Genomic DNA, 20,648 nt, shown 5'->3' with positions numbered 1-20,648 from the left:
ATCTGTGGGTTGGGCTGCAGACTTACATAGGTGACCTTTGTAATTAGAGATTTTCAGATGTGACAGTACAGATTGTGGTGGAAACTGTCATGAACTTGGCCTTGTATGATAGCAGTTTGATGTGTTTGGTTTGCTAAAGGCTTTCACTGACTAAAATGGATGTATTATCCAGTAGAGGAGTAACATTTATGTTGACAGTGTTGGCAATTAAAAATAATTTTGGAAACCAAGTTTTTCTACTCCTCTTTGCATCTGAATTTGTTTCCTAGTGTTCTTTTAGGATGGATTCATTTATTAGATCTTTTTTCTTGTGTGACAATGAGATAATTGCTGTTTATTTGTTATTCTGTAAGCAATTATAATCAAAGCAGCCGAAAATAGATGCTGCTTTGACCTGGAATCAGAGTGACCTGTCAGCATGAGGGTACCGTAGTCTTCCACTTTTCAATTTAATTTTTTTTTTCATATGTGCTCATCAGAATGCATTCAGTAGGGCTGAAAAAATTGCTTCTAGAGTTTTCGGTGTTCATTAATTACAGTGGTGCAAAGCAACGGGAACTGACAGATAAGACCCACTACAGGTTAGTTATTAATAACAAAAATCGTGATGTTTTGTTTAGGGTTGTGTGGTTGTGCTGGACCAGCCTACTCTGTGGAGAGGGTTGCTTGTGAATTTTGGGGGGAACTGTAAAAAAAATTGGATTTTTTACAGCTAAGTTTTGCTAAAGTAGAAAAGACTTTAAGTTGGCAGATTGAAGATAAGGCTCATCTTTCAAATCAAGATGTCTGTTTACACAAAAGATTATAAAAGTTGTTTTCTGTGATGAAAGACAGTTTACAAAGGGGTACTAGAAATAAGGGAAAGAATATGAAATGAGGGAGAGTAATAATATTGCAAAGTAGTACCAGGAAAGAAATTCAGAACAAGAAGCAGTGCTCTTGAGATAGGTGTGAAGACACAAGCCAGAAGTAAATGTCTGTACAGGGGGTGAAAGAGTGTACCATTTTGAAGCAAATTCGCCACCTAAATTCTGTATTTGATTCAGTTATGGTAGTGAAACCACCGCGTGCTCACAGATGGTGAGGAAGTGGAACAGTTCTCTGTGACCAGATCGTTAACAATTCTATAGGAACCAGACAAATGGCTGATTTTGGAAGTCACATTCCTCACTGCTTTTCTTTTAAAGGTAAAAAATGTATTTTTTCTACACACTATTGTAGAAATCAGTGTACTGAGATGCAGCAGTATCCTTGTCAACGTTACGTTGTGTCACCAGTGGCGCTGCTGTATTCCGTCCATGCTTTTCATTCATTAAAACGTACTTAAATAGAAGTTGCTTTTCCATTAAGTCCCACTTAATCTTCAAGCTAGAGTTTTTAGCACTTTACAGAAGTGCTGCTTTCCGTACCTCCGCAGTGCCTCGCAGCTCTGTAGTGTTCAGTTCTTTACCAAGACCAAAGATGAAACCCAAGACCAAAGATGAAAGCAGAAACCAGCTCCTCCAGTTCTCCCCTGTGGCCAGCATTGGTGCATGGTCACCTCACAGGGAGCTTTGTTGCTGGGGCTTCTGTAGACCTGCTGAAGCTGTTTCAATTTCCACCAGACCCTCAGCTACACATTTGGGCAGTGCTGTAGGCAGGAACGTGTGTTTTGGAGGCCACATGGAAGGACTGTAAGCCCTCCAGTGATTGGGAGCAATGTTTTCAAATACGCTGTTACCCAAGATTGTTTTATACTCAGAGTACAGGGAGTGAGGTTCATACTTGAAGCCGTTAAGAGACGTGTGAGTTATGAGGAAGTTGGTTTAACAAGATGGGGAAGGGATGCAAAAGGGTACACAATTCTCTCCCGAGAAAGCCTTCTTTTAAATTTAAAGTTTGTTGCCTTACCTAGACTTTCAGAAAGTTTGCATGAAACCTTCTTGCCTTTGAAAGCTTGATAAAAACTCTAAAGGTATTTTGACTGAAACAGAAAATTTAATATTGAGACATTTTGAACATGGAATGGTATTTGTGGGCAAGCAATTTAAAGAGGTACTAATACGAAACGGTGCTGAACTTGAAAGGATACAAACCATGTACACAAACTGGGTGCAATATCACTGGGAGCAATAAAATCTAGGAATTCTTCGTATTGCTTTCATTGCAAACAATTTTTATGGTACGGCCTGTGAAGCAATTGAAATGCAGAGAGCTGGCACATCACTAGATTGATAATTCCTCCCACTACTTACAATGTATTCTCGGTACAGATGTCCCCAATTCTTTCTTTCTATCACATTAAAGCGTCTTGTCTGTTTCAATTTCATGCCTGCCTCAAACATAGCACTATTTTTTTATTTTTTTTTTTTATTTTTGGAAATCATCCCTCTACTTTTCTCTTTTCTCTTTAAAAGTTTATATCAGATGAAATCTAGCGGCTGTTTCTTATCCCAAGGTTTACGGTTAAACTTTTAACAAGCTCATTTTTAAGAACAGTCTTTCCTTGAGAGAGCGCTTGGCTGATGCATCAATAATTATGTAGTAATAAAGCAACTCTATAAAATGGCACCTCCTTGCTGAACAGATCGGTTTTGCAGAGCCAATGACAAGGATAAATGTTTATTATGTTTTACTGCTTTTGGTTCTGCAGATGCAATACAGCTATTTTCTTTCTGGCGTAAGCATTACGAGAAGTAATTTCCAATTGTGGAATGTCTGTGGTAATAAGGATGCATAAGTAGAGAGAGCTCACATTGACTTTCAAATACCAGAATGAGTTTGCAGTGCTGGTGATTTAAAAATAAATAAATATACATTTTTTTTCTTTGCTTAACCAGTTTTTCAATCACTGGGTTGGAACACACATGGAACCCTACAGTATCACCCAGTTACTCTTTTGAATGAAATACTACCGTATTAATTGTTGGTTCCCCCAGTCTTGGCAAGCTTCTCCTTGTTGTGTCCAAAGTTTTCTACTTTTAATTTTACTACAAAGCAGAGAAAAATGTGGTGTCTAAAAGTAGCACAGAAGCTTGAAATTGTCATTCATGTTTCCTTTCTTCTTTCTAAGTTACAGTATAGTTAAGGCTGTGATTTAGATGACTTTGTGTTGTTCAAAATCTATCCTCTCCGTTTGGACAAAATGTGGGATATCACAGTCTGTAACTTTTTATGGCCTGTGGATGCGCAGCCGTTGCAGCCTCTGAAGCTGATTGATTGTGGTGTCACTGCAGGGATGAAACCATTCCTAAATTACACTTGAGGAACACCTTGAGAATTAAACATCTGTGAATACAAGCGCCCAGATCCTGCCTTCACAGCCTCCAACATGTCCTGCTGGTCTCATTTTCAGGCTTTCCTGGACAGGAGGTGAGGAGCTGATCCACAGACCAGTTTGCTGCCACAGCCCTAAAAGTCTTCGTGGCAGATTCTTGCTCTGTCAGCAAATGTTTTCAATGCAGATCATTCATTTTAGTTGGCAGTCAGTGACAGTGATCTTTCTCTGTTAGGCTTTATTTTAGCATTTGAGGATTTTTATGTTGATTTTTATAGCGTGAAGGAAATTGCATGGGAGATACTTTGTTTGTTCTTTAGTGTTCTCTGCTTTATCTAGCCAGTAGGATTCAAAATCTTATTCTTTCAGGAGGCAGGGCTTCTGTCCACACAGTTTGCTAGCTCTTCCCTCATCTCTCTGAGGGAAACCCATTTCCTGGGCTTATTTCGCTGCACATTTAACGATGCATAAGTCTCCCGTGGAAAGAGTTTGCCTACTTAAAGCTGATGTAGAGAACAGTCCATCCTAGTCTTATTTAAAGAAATAAAATATTTTTATATTTTTATCTATTCCATAGAAAAGAGCAGTAAGTCTAGGTTTGAAATGAGGATCTAGTGGTTTTAGTTTCCTTTTGCAGTGAAATGGTGGAACGAGTTATCCAAATCTTATTTCCTGAAGGTAACTTTGTTATAGTTAACTTTAAGCTCTGAAGAGAAGGACTTAGGGTCCAGGTGGACAAGTGGGCCATGAGCCAGCAGTGTGCCCTTGTAGCCAAGAAGGTCAGTGGGTTGCATTAGGCAGAGGGCCTGTTTGTCTTGGAGGAGACTGAGAGGAGATCTGATCAATGTACACAAATAATATTTTAAGAGAGATTGTCAAGAGGGTGGGCCCAGGCTCTTCTAAATGGGGCTCAGCGATAGGATGAGAGGCAGCATGCACAAACAGGAACTTCTGTCTGAACGTGAGGGAAAATTTCTGCACTGTGAAGGTGACAGAGCACTGGAACAGGCTGCCCAGAGAGGTTACGGAGTCTCCTTCCCTGGAGATATTCAAAACCTTAATGATTCTATGATTCTATGAAAACCTCCCTGCCAGAGATCCCAGCGTGCTTTAGGTGACCCAGCTTGGGCAGAGGGCTGGACCGGGCAATCTCCAGAGATCCCTTCCAACCTCAGCCATTCTGTGATTCTGTAATTCTGTAAAGTAAGCTTTAATGATTTCAAAGAAATCAATATTGCATTTAATGCTGAATGTGTTTAAAAGGATTGCTACATGAAATGCAGATCCCTCTCTCCAAATGGGCTGCAGACACGTAGTCATGTTTCTGAGAATTGTTGCCATAATACAGTATGTTGTGGTGAACTTAGATTAAGCCTCATGGGAAAGCATCGTTATTCAGTAAGTTAAAGACGAACAACTTTGATACGATGCCATATGTTGTAAAATAAAATGGATGCATGACGGAAAGAGCCATGAATCCTCTTAGTGTATGTGAGACAGCCGTGATTTGTAACTTTCTTCCTGCCTCTGCAATACCATGTTAAGTCCTAATGTATTTAAATAAAGAATAAATTACATTTGATGGGGTGTGGGACCTTACCATTTCCAGTGCTCTCTTTCAAATCTGTTACCAGTCTACCTGATTTTTGAGACTTAGTAAAATCATCTATGCTCATTGCTTCGTGCTGTATCTGATCCACATTTAAGTTGTGTCTTTCTCGTGCCTACACCCCAGAGAAAACCAGCAGCTTGGTGGAAATCTGTAAAATCAGCAATACATAACCTAGCTAAAATGACACGTGAAATATAGTCTTGCTACTGTATAAACTTTGTATACAGCAGTCAGATGCCGAGATTAATCAGAGTGACAGGTTGTGCAAGCATATGGCTGGCCTTTCTGATGGCCATTAGCTTGAAAGGCCGGCTTCGAAACTGGCTTCATTATTTATAGGTGAATCACGCTGCTGGGCTTTGTCAGGGAAAGGTTATTTCTCCAGAAACCTTCTGTGAATGGGAGGGCGTATTTCCACAATTCCTGGAGAATAAGACAAATTATTCTCTAGGAATTTCTCCACAACTTTCTTCTTTCAGAAAGTTGTGGTATTGGAGGGCATTCCGGTGCTCTAATGATGTACTTCAAGCATATGGAGTGCGCATGCTAATTACACCGTGCTCAGTTCAGTCTCATCAAATGCCAAGGCACTGGGGCCTCAGAGCTCCTGCAGGCAAAATGTTGCAGTTCTCCACTGCTGTCTACCGTACATCTGGGAAGGTGTTCACTCAGATCCCTAGAACGTGTGCGGAGAGGCAGAAGGAACCAGAGCACGTCCTCCCGTGGAGCATGGTGAAGCACGTGTGGATTGTTGGGTGAGGTGACCACGCGCTGCCCTGCTCTGCTGTCAGCTACAGCCACCCTGCTTTGGGAGCAGAGATCCATCCCTGTGTGCTTTGTAGGGCTGCCCCAATGGGCACGGTAATGCCTTGGGCCCTAGGACAGGGCTCCTGCTGAGCGTGCTTCCCACCCACTGGCTTCATTTTAAAAGCTTTTACTTTTTGTAGAAGAGCTTCCACTCTTGCCTGTCATTCTACTGTGATAATAATAAATAATAATAATAATAATAAACTTTCACCTTCTCTTTCCCCATCTCTGTAATTCCCTGCTTGCTATTTCTCATTAGCAGTGAAGGAAGGAAGAAGCTGAGTAACAAAATGAGAAATTTCTTACCTGATAATTTTCTTTCGGTTAACAGCTTCTCACCATTCAGCCCACCCGGATAAAGTGGTAAATGGTCAGAATACAAATTGATTTTTTTTCTCTGAATGAAGAGTCGGATATATAATTCAACATGCCATATCGTGTTGTTGTCTTAATGCTAATAATTGCCTGCTGAAGCATTTCTGTGGTCTAGGTGGCTTTTGGTGGCTGGCACTGAGCTTGTCATCTGATGTGCCATAGACCTATTTTCTGAACCTCAGCAGAGGGGTACAAGCATACCCACTTCTGCTAAAGGAAATTTGCTCCGAATTATTGGGCTCTCCTCTGAGCCAACCTTGAATTTACTCCAATGTCCAGGAATATAAGTTAGCTTTGCTTTTAAGTTAAGTTCCAGTGTGTCAAAAGGAGCCTCTCAAGTACTGTTTTGACCCTCTTGATTTCTTTTGGCATGAAAGCTGTGCGTATATGTGGTTGGCAGAACATAGTTTGGTTCATAATTAAAAATCTATAGATAAGAATAATCCAAGCAGAATTTTCTGGTGTGCTTTTAAACTCTCATTTCACTTGGGGTGTGGAGGCGGGACGTCACAGGGGCAGATTTAATTCTCAGCAGAACACATGCCCACTGCTCAGTGGCTGAGTGCTGGCCAGGGAGGGACCCAGGTGGGCTTGCAGGGATGGGCAGCAGAGCGCTTAGCGCCCGCAGCAAGACCTGGCTGCTTACCACCTTGCTGCAGCTGCAGAAATGGTGCTCAGCACTTAAACACAAAACCAGCTGTTCCCTTTATGGCTGGCTCCTGTGTAAAGCGCTCTTGCTGTTTTACATAGTGGTCTGGCAGCACAGAGAAAGGGAGCCGGAGGCTGTGATCTCAGCCTGCTTCCCTTTGCCGGCGGCTCTCCGGGCAGTCGCACAGCCGTAGCCTGCTGCAGGAGGTACAGCCACACTTTGCACTTGTGGGTGTGAAGAGGGGAGCTGATTGAGATGCCGGTCAGTTCTTCTCCCAGGCCTTTCCCTTTATATGAACTGTTACTGTTGGATACCCCTGCAGAGATTTAAAGAAATGCAGAAAATACAGGCCAGAAGGCACCAAAAAGAAGAAAGGACGGGGGAAGGGAAAGGAGAGAAAAGATGCCAAGAACAGCATAAAAGGCAATGGAGGAAAATGTAGCAGGGAATTGGTGACTTTCCCAAATCAGATGGAAAAGAGCAAGAAGTGGGGAGAGCTTCTGTCTTTATAGCCTGCATTTTAAAAAGCTTTTAGACTGAAAATGTGAATGTGTGGCCAAATGCTTAAGATGTGAGCATGTATCCGGAGCTGGGTTGCATCCTCCACAGTCACACTGTGGTCAGTGCTGGTGTTGTTAAAGGCAGAAATCACAAGCTGGAAAAGCCTTGTGCCTTTGCATGGGAGCTTTGGAGCAGAAAAAATGCCATTTGTGATAAGTAATTAATGTGTGTCCGAGTGAGTATTTGTCAAGGTGGTCAGTGATGGTGATTGGCTTCATCAGCAAGAAATAGCTCTTGGGGTGTTGTTGAGAGCTGCCGTCATCTGAGCACTTGGTCCTGACAGCAGAGCTGTGATCTTAAAAAAGATTGAAGAGCTGCATCAAGTGGGTTGCATAAGGGATGCTCATTCTCACTATTTTTGAAGATGTTGGGGGCACATGAAAATTATTAAAGAGGAATGTCTTCTACTGGTTTTGGGGACAGTTCTCAGGATGTTCTTCAGTTCAAAAGCTTAACTTTCAGCTGTATTTATTTTGGGAGGTTGAAAGGAATCTTAAGGGTTTCTTATATTGCTATGTGGTTCAATAAGCATGAGTTTACCATCCCAAAAAAAACCTCTTCAGAATCACAATGGCACTGTTTATTGCTGGGCTACTTTCTCACTGCCTTCTTTACAAATGTGTACTGCAGGGGAGATTTCTGGGAAGAACAGAACAGTTAACTGTTCTTCTGATGAATAAGTGTTTAAATTAACAACTTTCCATGCCTGTTAGACTGCTGGTATAACCTTTAAATGGATGTAAAATGTATGGGAGCGGATCAGTTGGAACCTCCATCCACTGTGAGGTGAAACAACAGTGATTTTTTTCAGTATGGATATACTGCTAAAAAGCAGCAGTAGGTTTCTTCATTTTCCCCAAATTGAAATTTAATTTATAAAAAACGTGCTCAATATCTAGTAGAAGTTCTGTTAGAGATGACTGACTGCGGGAAAAGCTTTTCTTGTAATTCATTCACATATATCATTAAGCACACAAATTTGGAATTCTGTTCTTGTGATGGGATAATTGTTCTGCGGCTGCTGTATGAAAGCGACGAACGCAGGAAGGCCATCAGATGTCAATCAGCTGCTGCAGAAAAAAACCTAACACCTGGAGTTTGAGTCCCAGCACAAGGAAATGGAGATGCAGATGCTCAGTAAAGCTGAGTTTGTAGTTTGCGCACCGTTAAGACCAAGACTCGCAGGACCAAGTATTATAGATTGGATATTAGGAAATATTTCTTCGTAGAAAGAGTGGTGATGCACTGGCACAGGCTGCCCAGGGAGTGATGGAATCACTGTCCCTGGGGGGGTTCAAGAACCGTGGAGAACTGGCACAGAGGGACATGGTCAGTGGGCATGGTGGGAGCAGCTGGGGTTGGACTGGATGGTCTTAGTGGTCTTTTCCAACCTTAGTGATTCTGTGAGCCTTCTGCATACAGAGAGGTGGGTGAGCCTGATGCAGTGGCTGCAAACCAGCCAGGCTGATCCCAGGTCATGTTCCTGTTTGTTCAGTGATGAGTTCCCACTTAGGAGCAGGGACAGAACTAAGAAGCCTGTACATCCTCATTTTTGGAAAGGCTTTCCTTGCAAACAGTAATAAGGCTTGCAGGTTGCTATTGCGGGTTGCTATTGCAGGTTGTTACCTCATGCTTACAGTAGTACGCTATGTAGCAGATACGTGGCATTTCACTGTTTTTATTAGCTCAGGTTTTTTCCCTCTTTACCCTTCATTCGCCCCATTTTGGGCTTTGTCTTTGCACTCCTTCCCATCCCCATGCCAGGCGGTGACCATGCCAGCCCCGTCCCTGTGCTGCTGGGCATCCTGGCGCCAGCCGTGCCGTGTCCGCCCGTCTCCCGTCGGCTGGAGGGAGCGCTGCTGGGAAGAAGGGGCCCGGCTGCTCCCAACGTGCCGTGTTTGCTTTCTCTTGAGAAGCAAGCAGGCTGGAAACTTGGCTTCGGCTGGAGAGGACCCCTTAACCTTGCCTTGGCAGAAGGAAATAATAATGTGACAGACTTCATTTATCTTTATACTGTATGCATGGCCTCGTGTGCTCTGTAGTCCTTTAGACCTAAATTGCGATGTGGAATTGGCACTGTGAAGGAGTAGGCTGTAATTTTCAAGGTGGCCTCAGGTACAATGAAAAAAAGCCCTCGTTTTTACCTAACCATGAAAATGCAAGTCGTACATTTTTGTGACTCTTATTTTACCACGAAGAGCGATTAATTTTACTGTGTCCTTCTATTTCGATTTTCATTTGTGGCATGCTTCGCGTTGGGGCTTTGTGTTGCAGCCCTTCCAGCTCTGGAACTGTGTAGCTGAGGATGCGGGTGCTGCGTGGGACGGGAGGACCGAGCGCCTGCTATTACATAAGCTTCAGAGGATTTCCTGAGAAGTGTTCAGCCTTCATTGCTGTCTGTAAGGAAATCCTCTTATCTGGGCAGCGCAATAAATAGTTCTGCCTCCTGCGCGAGAAACAGAAAAACACATTCTTCAAATGTCTGTTGTCAGAAACGTGGGTTTTTAAAATATATCAGCTGGAATTATTCTTCTGTAATAAATCCCCATAATAGCGTGCTATGTATACACTTAAGTAGACACACAGAGGTAGAGAGAGGGGGAGAGAGTGTGCTAAAAGAGGGCTTAGTATGCATTTAGTAATGACAAGAACAGTAAATAATCCTGCAGGTTTACAAACCTAATCCCAAATGTCTGTTTGTAGCACTCGTGTCTATTAGAGCCCGTTGGCAAAGATGTTAAGAGGCTGCAAAGAAAGGGCTTTTTTGTTTTTCATTTTTAAATATGCAGGGAGACGGCTGGGTGACCGGCTACGGTAAGTGACATGGATGTGGCTGACTGGGGCCTTGACTGAAAGCTCTGGGAGCTCCTCTTCCTCTGCCTGCAATGAGGAATGTGGTGAGGAAGCACCCGGCTGCCCGGCTTCTCTGGCTCGCTGTCCGCTCTGCCCAGCAGTAGTTTCATTTAAATATGGCATCTTTTGGTTTTGCTTTTTTTCTAACGCAGAACTTATTTTTTGTCCGTGCCCTGCAGCAGAGTGGTTGTTTTTCTTAACAGAAGAAATCCCCACTAAGAGCCGTGTCACATGGCACTATTGCTTTTAAATAAGCTTTTAAGAGGTTGGACCAGATGTTGGCCACATCTGTGTTTTCATTTCGTTGAAAATTTCATTTCAGCCCTTTTATTAAAGGGGAAAAATGATCATTTGGAAATTGTTTTGAAAAGTTTAGCAGCTGGGAAGATCTTTCTGGTATAATAAAAAGTAAAGGGGTATACTTTCATTGCCCCAGAGCAAGCAGATGAATGATGATGGCTGGTAGGGTATGCTCATGACTGCTATGGAAATTTTCAGATCAAAGTGGATGTGTTATTCTTTGAATCAGCGTTGTGTAACAAAACACTTTTTTTTTTCCAGTGAAAGTGTTAAACTAGAGATTTGAAGGCTCCTTCTCATCTGAAAAACTCCTTGCAGTTAATGAATGCCTATCACATTGGCAGAAGAAAAGGCTACTTGCAGGCAGAGTGGATATCCTGCAATTACTCCCTCTACTGCTGTTATGGGGTCTAAGAAATGCTTATTATATACAACTTGCTTCTGGATTTTTCTCTGCAATTTACCAGTTGGAGAATGAGTTTTCTGTCCCTGGTGCTAATTGATCTGATGAGAAGAACTGGCACCTAATTCAGTAACAAGTTATATTTAAAATGACACGTGAAATTGTTCATGGTGCCTGAAATTACATCATTTTCAGTCTGGCATAGTAGGGCTGTATAAGGAAACAGACATCTACTGTACAGTGCCATATTAAATTTTAAACCTCTGATCCAAAAATACAGCAGAATATAGGGGAAGCAAGGTGTTTAATGACGAATAAAAGCAGTGGCAGTTGATTTTGGTGGGATATTTTTATTGTTCCTAAAGCGCTGTGACAGTTTTAGCAGCAAATAGTTTGGAGACGCAGAGAATTTTATGTCGAGTTGAGCTGTGACTTGAGTCCAGAGCAGTTCTCAGTTACCACTGCTAGATTTTGGTTTCCTAGCCTGTGATGATGTTTAGAACTTACTAGCGAGTGATCTTTGAGTTTGGCTCCTGTTTAATTTTGGCCCTAATGTGTAAGTAGTCCATATTTTAGTTTATCTGGTGCAGTGAATTTGGAAAAAAAAAAAAAAAAAAAGACCAACAATCCTCTCTTGGTTCAGATAAACCAAATGGAAAGTTTCTTGCTTCTTTTTCCCAAAAATCTTGAGGAAACAGAGGGCTGGTAAAACAAAGAGAAGGAAAACCCCATCCTTCTGTCCTACAGCTTAGTGCCTGCAGCACCTACCCAGAACCCAGTTCAAGGCCTGGTTCTGTGCAGACTCCTTCAACCCAAGATGGATTACTCAGCCTTGGGCACACTCCTGTTTTCAGCTCTCAAGTTATTTTATTTTGTGTAAGTAATGAAACCTTGCTTGGAGCCAGGTGTGCAGTCTCCTGGGAAGGCGTCTCAGACAGTAGACTACAGAGTTCACTCCTTGCCTCGGTGATTATTTAAGCGTTTCACTCACTGGAAATTCATGTATCAGTTCCAGCAGGAGGGACTGGCAGTGGTGCTCGGCATGATGCCACGGCCTCCCGTTGGGGATGCAGCACACAACCATTCCTGTTTGCGCTTCTCATGATTATGGCTTGCTAAACATTTCCAGTCAGTTATATTAAAGGTATTTTAAAGAGGCAACGAACTACTTGGATGTATTTTCTCACCTTGATTTTCCTTTCCAGCCTCAAGTGAAGGCATGCTTTTCATAGAATCAAAGAAGGAAAAGACCACTAAGGTCATCCAGTTCAAATCCAACCCACCCCCACCATACCCAATCACCATGTTCCCCAGTGCCACATCTCCACGGTTCTTGAACGCCTCCAGGGACGGTGACTCCACCACTCCCTGGGCAGCCTGTGCCAATGCATCACCAATCTTTCTGAGAAGAAATTTTTCCTAATATCCAGCCATGCATCCTTGCATCCCATCCCTGTATGTGTGGTAGTGGGTGCTTTCACAGGGAGCTGGAGGCCCCAGTGCGTGGTGTGCTCTTACTGCACAGTGTAGAGATAAGAGCAGGAGATAAGCATATGTGCTGAACAATTCCATAGTTAATAGTTAAAACAGTCATAAAGCAAAACTTTCACAGCCTGAGACTCTAAAGTACAGTTAATTTCTGAATGTAATATCAGTGAGATATGTTCCTGAAGGCTTTTTCAGTCATGTTTGCTTGAGATTATCCGAACTGGTTAAGTTGACACTGCATTTATGAAACAATCTCAGAAGAAAATCACAGCAAAACGTTAGGCGATTTCTTGCAACAGAACATTTTCTTTGGGCTGAAACCCATTCTGTGTATGATTTGGTGTGGAAAGAATTAAAAACTTTCTGTTGATTGAGTTTTGAAAAGCAAACTGTAAGTGCTCAGTGTCTGATACCAGTAATGTCTGTAGGGCTGAGCAGCCCAATCCTGCGCAGCTCCTCAAGGAGCGCAGCCCTCATTCCTACACTGAAGTTTGGGTTGGATTCCAGCCCTGTGGTTTTACGTACTTCAGGAACTGCTTTAATGCCTGAGTCCTGCCAAGCTGAGGATCACTTGTATCTCTGGAGAATGCTCTGAATTCCTACCTTTGCTTGTTGGCTCCTTCTGATGCCCCTCAAGGCTCTACAAGGAGCCACCAGCCCAGGCAACAAAACATTCGGCAGCCTTGGGAAGCTGGGGGGGCATGTGCCCAGGAACGGGGAACTATGACCCTGAAGTTACCAAGCTGTTCCGCACCATTTGCTTGTTAATTTGCTGTTGCAGATTCTTGAAACTTATTTATTTTTCCTGCACGTCATCGGCTTGGGTTGTCTGTTGTCCAGTCTTGATCAGATAAAATGGAGATGACCAAGGAGTTTTCTTCATTCCCCAGAATAAGTCTGTGTTGAATAATGTATTTTCTTCTCTACCTGGACTACATTAATAGTATATTACTACTGTACATTAACTTGATGTGGAAAATCAATTTTGCTGCTGTAAGTTGTGCTGGTCCCAAATTAGACCTCAGTTCTTTGCTGTTATGACTTCTAATGAATAGAATGAATATTAAAAACTCTGTTTTTGGGAGAAGTCTTAGTAAATATGTAACTATAAAAATGACAGTGATGTTGTAATTACAGAAACTCATTACTGCTGCATATTTATTTAGACTCTTCCATAGCTTTCAAGTTATTTTAAGATTTGGATATGTTTTAATAATTCCCATTTTACAACAAAACTAATACACGTATTTTTACAGAACTGATATGAGTTAGGTGGTTTGAATGATTGTAGATCAGAATTAAGAATAGAGCCATGGTATGACTGTCGGTGTGATGTATTATTCACTGGTCTGTGCTGCTTCCTTGTAAACAGAAAATATTTTCTAAGTCGTAATTTACAGATGAACCACCAACCTATAGGCTCTGGTGGAGAAATTCAAGTTATGGTGAATGAAAAATGGTGTCATCTTCCTGAAATGGCTTCTCCAGATTCATGGTGAAAACATGTGGTTGTAAATTAAAAAAGAAAAAGAAAAACAGGACACTTGGAAATGCGTGGCAGATTTTTAGTCCTAAGCAGGACCATAGTGATTCCTGAATTTTAAATTAGTTCAATGTGGTACATGTTGGTGTGTATACTCAACAATTTCTTAAACCTCATTGGCGAGTGCAGAAGACAATTATGAAGTGTTACTTTACCATAGGACTTGAATTGCAATTGATTTTGAAGAAATGTCTAGCTAATTAAATGTGTTCTTTTATGTAGGTGAAAATACAGGAGATGGTGAATTAGATCTCAGTGGAATTGACGACAGTGAAATAGATAGGGTAAGATACGCTTTTATCCCAAATCTCTCTGCGTTTAGATATCTGAGAAAGAAAAAATGGTTCTTATCTGGTGTATGCTCTCCATCTCTGCCTCTTTACTCTGGCAGTGCTTGCCTCTGATCTGTAGAGAGGTTTAAGTGACTTCAGTGATCTGGGGTCAAAACTAATGTTCATGCAAGCCTGTGAATTTAGTGCCGATTTTATGTATGTACAGGACTGCTGCTGCTGCTTTCTTACTGTGCTGGCATAGTTATGTTTGAGAATATCTTTTATTCTTAGAAGAACTTTTAGAAGTTTGGTGGATCTCTAAAATCATTATTTAATTACAGTATGTTCAGCTTATGAGGCTGCCATGGAAACCAGGCTGCAAAAGCAGCATGTACAGCTTCTGTGTTCTTTCAAAGATTCCCGTAGCATCTTTTGGATTTATTATTATTTGTGTGGCAGCGCAAGGTACCCTTTCCATAACAGCCTGAGTATAAAAGACAGCTGTGGAAATGGTCAGTTAAAGGGCACACAGCAGGTCAGCACATGAACACACAGACCTCCCATCAGGGCCTGATGTCCTCTCCAGCCACCACGTGAGCTGAAAGTGAAAAGTGCGATTTGAATGGATAACGCCGATGCTAAAAGCTCCTTTTGGGGTACGGAGTCACTGAAAACAGAAGGGTTTCGTAGAGATTGCTGAGAATCGGGCTTCATCTGCAGAATATTCTTCGTGAGGAATAGAGAGGTAGACAAATGCTCAGCCTCAGGTCAGCTGGGCTGGGTGTGAGGAAGACCATCATAGAAATGGAGTAGGCATGGGATGGGGGGCAGGGAGGCTGGTAACCTGAAGGCTGCCAGAGCTGATTCTGAAGGGCTTCGATAGAGCAGATCAGTCTTTTAAAACAAAAACGGGGAAAGAAAAAGCACGATTTCTCCACTTCGTAGCCCATAGTGAGGTCATAACTCTGCTTTTATGACCTCATGTTCATTTCCATGGCAATAGACTGTAATATTGTAAGCCCAAGATTATGAACTCACTAAAAGCATAAGAAAGATGAATAACTGAGCTATGAGGAAGAGTTTTACTATTATGACCCACCTTTAATAGAAACAGATGAAATAGTGAAATACTGGCCTGATAAACCAGCACCTGTGCAGCTGCTTGCTCGCCCCATTTGTCCTCCAAGGAAGGACCCCTCCCTACACTAATTTCATTTGCCTGGAGTTACTTTTCTCATAAAATCCATATGTGTACATTTTACTTCAGAGAAAATCTGGACTACTAAAACCCGTAAGATGGAGAAAACTCCGGTTGTTTCTCTAGCACTTAAACATTGTTTTACAAGTTTTGGGTCCATTGCTTACAAGTAAATTGTCTTGTTTAGGAAGGATGATTTGGTTTGTCATCTCCATTCTGCGGAAGTTCTTCATTGCCAGACAGCACCTGCCATGCAGAACCTTTGCTTTGCAGGCACTTGTGCTAAATACTGGGCTTATATTTGTGTGTGAGAAGTTGAGGGGGAGATCTATCTAGAAGCCTGCTTGCCTACACACATATTTATTTATTTATTTGTTTTAATTTATTTGAATAGTTCTAGGTGCTTTACAGCTCCACGCTTACTAACAATGTTACTGTGACTAAATGGGGTTAACTGAAGGAAGTTTAGATGTGTGTACTGCACCCAGCTCTCTGAAGTCTAGAGGGCTGAACCTCTGGAAAACTAAGCTAGTTTCATTCATGCAGACCATTGGCCTAATAATCTTGGTAACTGTGCCTAAACCTTCCCAGAAACCTACCAAGAAGACGCATGTTTCTGTTTTGGTAGTGCAAGGCAATGGTTCCCATGCTGTTTTGAATTACAGACCACCATCACCTCTCAGAATTACTTGCAGACTGCCATGTTGTCATGATACTCTCTTACGTCATCTGAAAAAGATCATAAAAACAGGATCATTTTAGATTAATAATGGATCAAGTATTACGATCACGTACAATGAGTCCTGGATGGCTGTCGACCGCCCCACCATAATTTGGAAACCCAGCACTGTGTTTTGAAAACAGCTCATTGTTTGTCCCAGCTTTGGAATTTGCTAGAAATGCTCTCTGATTGTTGCATCTTGGTCATATTTTCTTTTATACATGCTTTTTTTTTTTTTTTAATTAAAAAAACCCAAAGCAACAAAATGTGAATTGACCTTGTTAGTGGTTTTTCAGTTCAGTTTTGCTCTATGGTTTTTAAGTCAATTTCTGAAAGTAGATGAACTTGTTTTGTCTTTTAGTATATACTTAACGAAACAGAAGCTCAGATAAAAGCAGAGCTGTGGATGAAAGAAAATGCAGATTATTTGAAGGAACAAAAAGGTAAGTGGATAGGACTGAAACTCTTCTTTTGGCCAGGGTTGCTGACATTTGCAGTCTGCGTAATCTTCATGCTGGTTACCCTTTTGTCATCTTTCAGAAAAGGAAGCAAGAATAGCAAAAGAGAAAGAACTTGGGATTTATAAGGAACACAAGGTATCAAACTGTGTGCTAATTGTGTCTGTTTGAAAATGTCTTGGAAATTCATTGTATCTGTTGATCACTCTGTAGAGGATATATGGGTTTAAAGGGACAGGTCGCCACTAAACAGGCCAAACCTAGTATATTTCTAGAAATATAAACATAAATACAAAGCTGTAATTTCTCAGGTGATAAGTAAAACACTTTCTTGCCCAAATGTCTATTCTGAGTTACTATTACGAAAAAAAATTCTGTGCATGGCAAAATCAGAGCTCGTTCTTGCATATAGGATGGCTGCCCTAATTGCTTACTTTTTTAAATACAATTCTGAGGACATGCTTGACTTTTTTAACGTGTGCATGGGGAATTTGTTTGTACTTGCCATAACTTTAGCAGCTTTCTCTGCTCTTACTATAATGATTTCTTTATGGACAACTGAAGAGGTCTTTGTTATAGCCACTTAAAGAAGTATCTTGTTGTACCTTTCATAAAGAAGGCGACAGTTATGTTAACAAATGGCATGTCCTGTCTCCATGTTTAGCAGTTTAAAGCAACCTAATTGGCCATATATTCACAATTTACAGCGTAAGTGTTTTGTGTAATTGAGCAAGTGACGAGTCAGATCTTCCACATGCAGCTAAAATCCGTGTTCGTTTTTAATTCGTGTATCTTGTGTCTTTCTTTTCTGGCTAATGTGAAAGACAGAGTTTCCTACTTCCCCTAGGTATTTCAATAATAAAAACAAAACCAGACAATGGAACACTGTTTTATGCTTCAGAGTTTCTCATTCATCCCGCCCTTCCAGGGCCGTGGAATTCTACCAGCAATTTTCAAAATTGTATAACTCTCTGGCACTGAGAAGTAGCCCAAACAACCCACCTTTTTGTTCTGACAACACAGGATTTTTTCTCTAGCTGTATTGTTTCTGACAGCTAGAGTAGAACTTGATTAATGTAGTGCTTTCCAATTTCAAGGTAGCACTTGACCCATGTAGGTAAACAGAGGGGCTATTATACATTAAAAAATAAATCTCCTGCGGAGCTTGGTGTTAAAACCTTCCTTTGAAAAGGAAAAGGCTGAATGAGAAACAGAAGATCTTCTTTTTGTACCTAGCTAGGCACTGGTCCCAGATAGAAGTGTTCCCTGGTGTCATTTCTCTGTGTCTGGGTCTGTGCAGCATCAAACTGCCGCACAGTGTTAGTGCTGGGCTTGCAGTGCTTGGCCCAGGGGAGCTTGCCTCTCTCTGTGGGCAGGTGACGTTGCTGCAGCGTCCTGCTTCCTCTCTGACAGCATAATGGCTTAGAAAGCTGCTCCTAATTTTCTTGGCTTCTTTCAGTTTTGAGGAAGAGTTGGATATGCAGCTTTCGGACTTCAGATGAAATGCTGTTGTCAGTGCCTAGGGAAGTGCCCCAGCTTGACTCTAACTTGGAAGGTAGTCTTAACAGAGGAATTTATTTACGTGCTGGGTGATGTTGTCAAGGCCCCTGTTCCTGTAACGGGAGCTCACTCCCATTTTTTTCACATGTGAGAAATGGCCCACGTTTCTTTTCTGGCAGCAATACAAATGTGCAGTAAAGAATTTGTAATAAACTGCGTGGGCATTTGGCAAAAATAGGAAAGCCTACACTGAATTCTTGTAGAAAGAGAAGTCCCTTAGCCTTCGTCCTGCTCAGCCCTAGGCCAGAGAGCGCTGACCTGGCTCGGCCCCATCGCCCATCCTGTCCCCAAGTCACCAGCACCTGTGCAGGGACTGCTGAGCCACAGGTTGCCCTTCTGCTGCACAACGATTTTGTTTGTCTCTACATCACTAATTTTATATTTTAATTAAGCCAAAGAAAGCTGCAAAGAAGCGGGAACCAATTCAAGCCAGCACAGCAGGAGAGGCAATTGAAAAGATGTTAGAACAGAAGAAAATCTCAAGTAAAATTAATTATAATGTGCTAAGGGACCTGAACAGCAAAGGAAGTAACACACCAAAGAAAGAGGATGACAGCACTGATGACAGCACCAACACCAAGAAGCTGTCAAGAAGAAAATCTATTGCCAGTAGGAATATAGCCAACCCTGTAAACAGTGTGGGAAAAAGGTACTGCAATTGTTCATTTCTATCTCTGTCTGTGAGACTGTCTATGTATCTTTCTGAGCCAGACAATGTAGGTACTGAAACATTTGTCTGAGGCTAAAATAATGCTGGGGTCTTGTTTTTATTTATTTTGCCTGCAGTGTCACAGTGGAAACTTATTTATAGTTCACGTATCAAAGGTCTGTTTTGGTGTGAGTTAATCATTCTGGAGAAGAAAAAAAAAATCAATGGAAATTCATAAACATCAATCTTTTGGCCACGAACAGCTTTTCTTCATATATCCCTGACATTTGGTGTCCTCCCTTTCTGGGTTGTCTGTATCTGCTGACATGACACTAAATGTTCGAAAGCTTTGGCTTTTTGCTTGATTTGAAAAATACAGTTCCCATCTGTTACGACAGCTAGCTGTTTTGATTAGCTTTTATTTTAGTTTCATTCCAAACTTTTGTTGTTAATTGGTGACACAAATATAAAGCTTTACAGTAAATATGCTTGTCGGTTTTCTGGTCTGCATTTGCAAATGTTTTATAGTGTGATGAAAGCTACTATTTTAATGTGCAAAATATTCAGACTTGCCGGGCAGATTTGTGGTGTGCTGTAACGTGTATAAGGAGATTGATGTGTCCTATCTGCAATATTCAACTGTTTTATTAGCCTGCAGTTCATGAAATCACATCGGATGATCATTTGGATGGTCTCTCTCTATAGTAATTTCTTATTTAATTGTTAGATATTTATTTACTGCCTAAAATACGTTGTTTTTTGCTTCCAGGCCCTACACCACCAGGAAATTCAGATATTTAGCATGGAAATGCTAGATGGTGTCTTCATGCCATTGGTTGGGGGGTGAAAGGCAAGGGAGGGATGGAGGGAGCAGAGGAGAGCTGGGGTTGGCGATGGCACTGCCTGCAGCTGCACTGAGGTGGGCAGGGAGCATGGGAGGAGGCCCGGGGCTGTCTGATGTGAAAATCAGGAAAGAGCTGCTGCTGGAGGTGTTCAGAGTTGCATTTTCCCTTCCTAAATGTAGCAGCTTTGGGGAGAGAAAGGCAACTGCAAGGTGTGAGAATTCATCTATTAGTGAAGAAGCGGGGGCGTAGGATACCTGTGGAGGTGAAGCTGGGTGGGCTGGTACGGACATGGCTATACCCAGACCCATTATTATGACCTGATTTGCACTTGGCCAATGACACTGGCTTTGGCCAATGCATTTAGCTTCTCAGCCAAAATTGTGTGTAGCCTCACTGCCACTGGGAAACAGATTTTTGCAATGTAACAAACGTCTTTTCTTTTTCTGCTCTTCCTTCTTTATTCTGTGTTTTATTGAGGTGGCTTCATCCTCATTCAGCTTCTCACCTGTAGTATCAGCAGCTTTCCAATTCATTACTCACTGAGGATTTTAGTTTCCTGTGTAAGTTGCTACTTCAGGTCATGTTTAATGGCCTAAACACACAGATTTTCTAATAGTGAAGGAAAGTGGAGATGCCTTCAGGATTAGCTCGCAGCATTGGCATATGTTTGATCTGGATTTTGCAGGTATAGTGAGTCATATTTCTGGAATTTTTAGTGAAGCACGGCTCTGATGCAGTTGTCAGAAATGGAATGCTGTGTTGGGAAGTAGGGGCTTGTGAGGGACCCATTGCTTTTCAGGACTTAGCAGTAACATCAACACCCAAGCTGCTTCACCGCATCCATCCCGTGTCCCTCTGAGGCCCGCTTTTCAGCAGTGCTGGGCACTTGGAGCTCCTGTTGAAGCCAGCAGGTTAAACCCTTAGCAGGTGTTAAACTCTTTGGAAAATCATGCCATAAATATTTAATTTAACAGTGGTGCAACTTGAAAAGGTTTCTAAATAAATACACAAATCAGTATTTTCCAAAAGCAGCTAATAAAATGTGTTTATTTTTCCTCTTGAGTGCCTAAAGTACGTCCTTAAGATGCATAACAGTTT

General features: G+C 41.8%; 1 protein-coding gene across 3 annotated transcripts in view; it reads left to right on the top strand.

Annotated features, from left to right (window-relative positions):
* BRF1 (BRF1, RNA polymerase III transcription initiation factor subunit) overlaps positions 1-20,648 on the top strand; it is a 164,703-nt gene that overhangs the window by 102,317 nt on the left and 41,738 nt on the right. For all 3 annotated transcript variants that reach the window (XM_021400928.1, XM_021400929.1, XM_021400930.1), the window contains 4 exons: positions 14,070-14,131; positions 16,400-16,481; positions 16,579-16,634; positions 18,449-18,705. In XM_021400928.1, coding sequence (XP_021256603.1) covers positions 14,070-14,131; positions 16,400-16,481; positions 16,579-16,634; positions 18,449-18,705 — 457 coding nt within the window. The remainder of the gene's footprint in view (positions 1-14,069; positions 14,132-16,399; positions 16,482-16,578; positions 16,635-18,448; positions 18,706-20,648) is intronic.

The sequence above is a fragment of the Numida meleagris genome, chromosome 6, assembly GCF_002078875.1.
Source record: "Numida meleagris isolate 19003 breed g44 Domestic line chromosome 6, NumMel1.0, whole genome shotgun sequence".
NCBI lineage: Eukaryota > Metazoa > Chordata > Aves > Galliformes > Numididae > Numida > Numida meleagris.
Note: the sequence above shows the minus strand (reverse complement) of the source record. Positions and strands in the feature narration are given on the sequence as shown.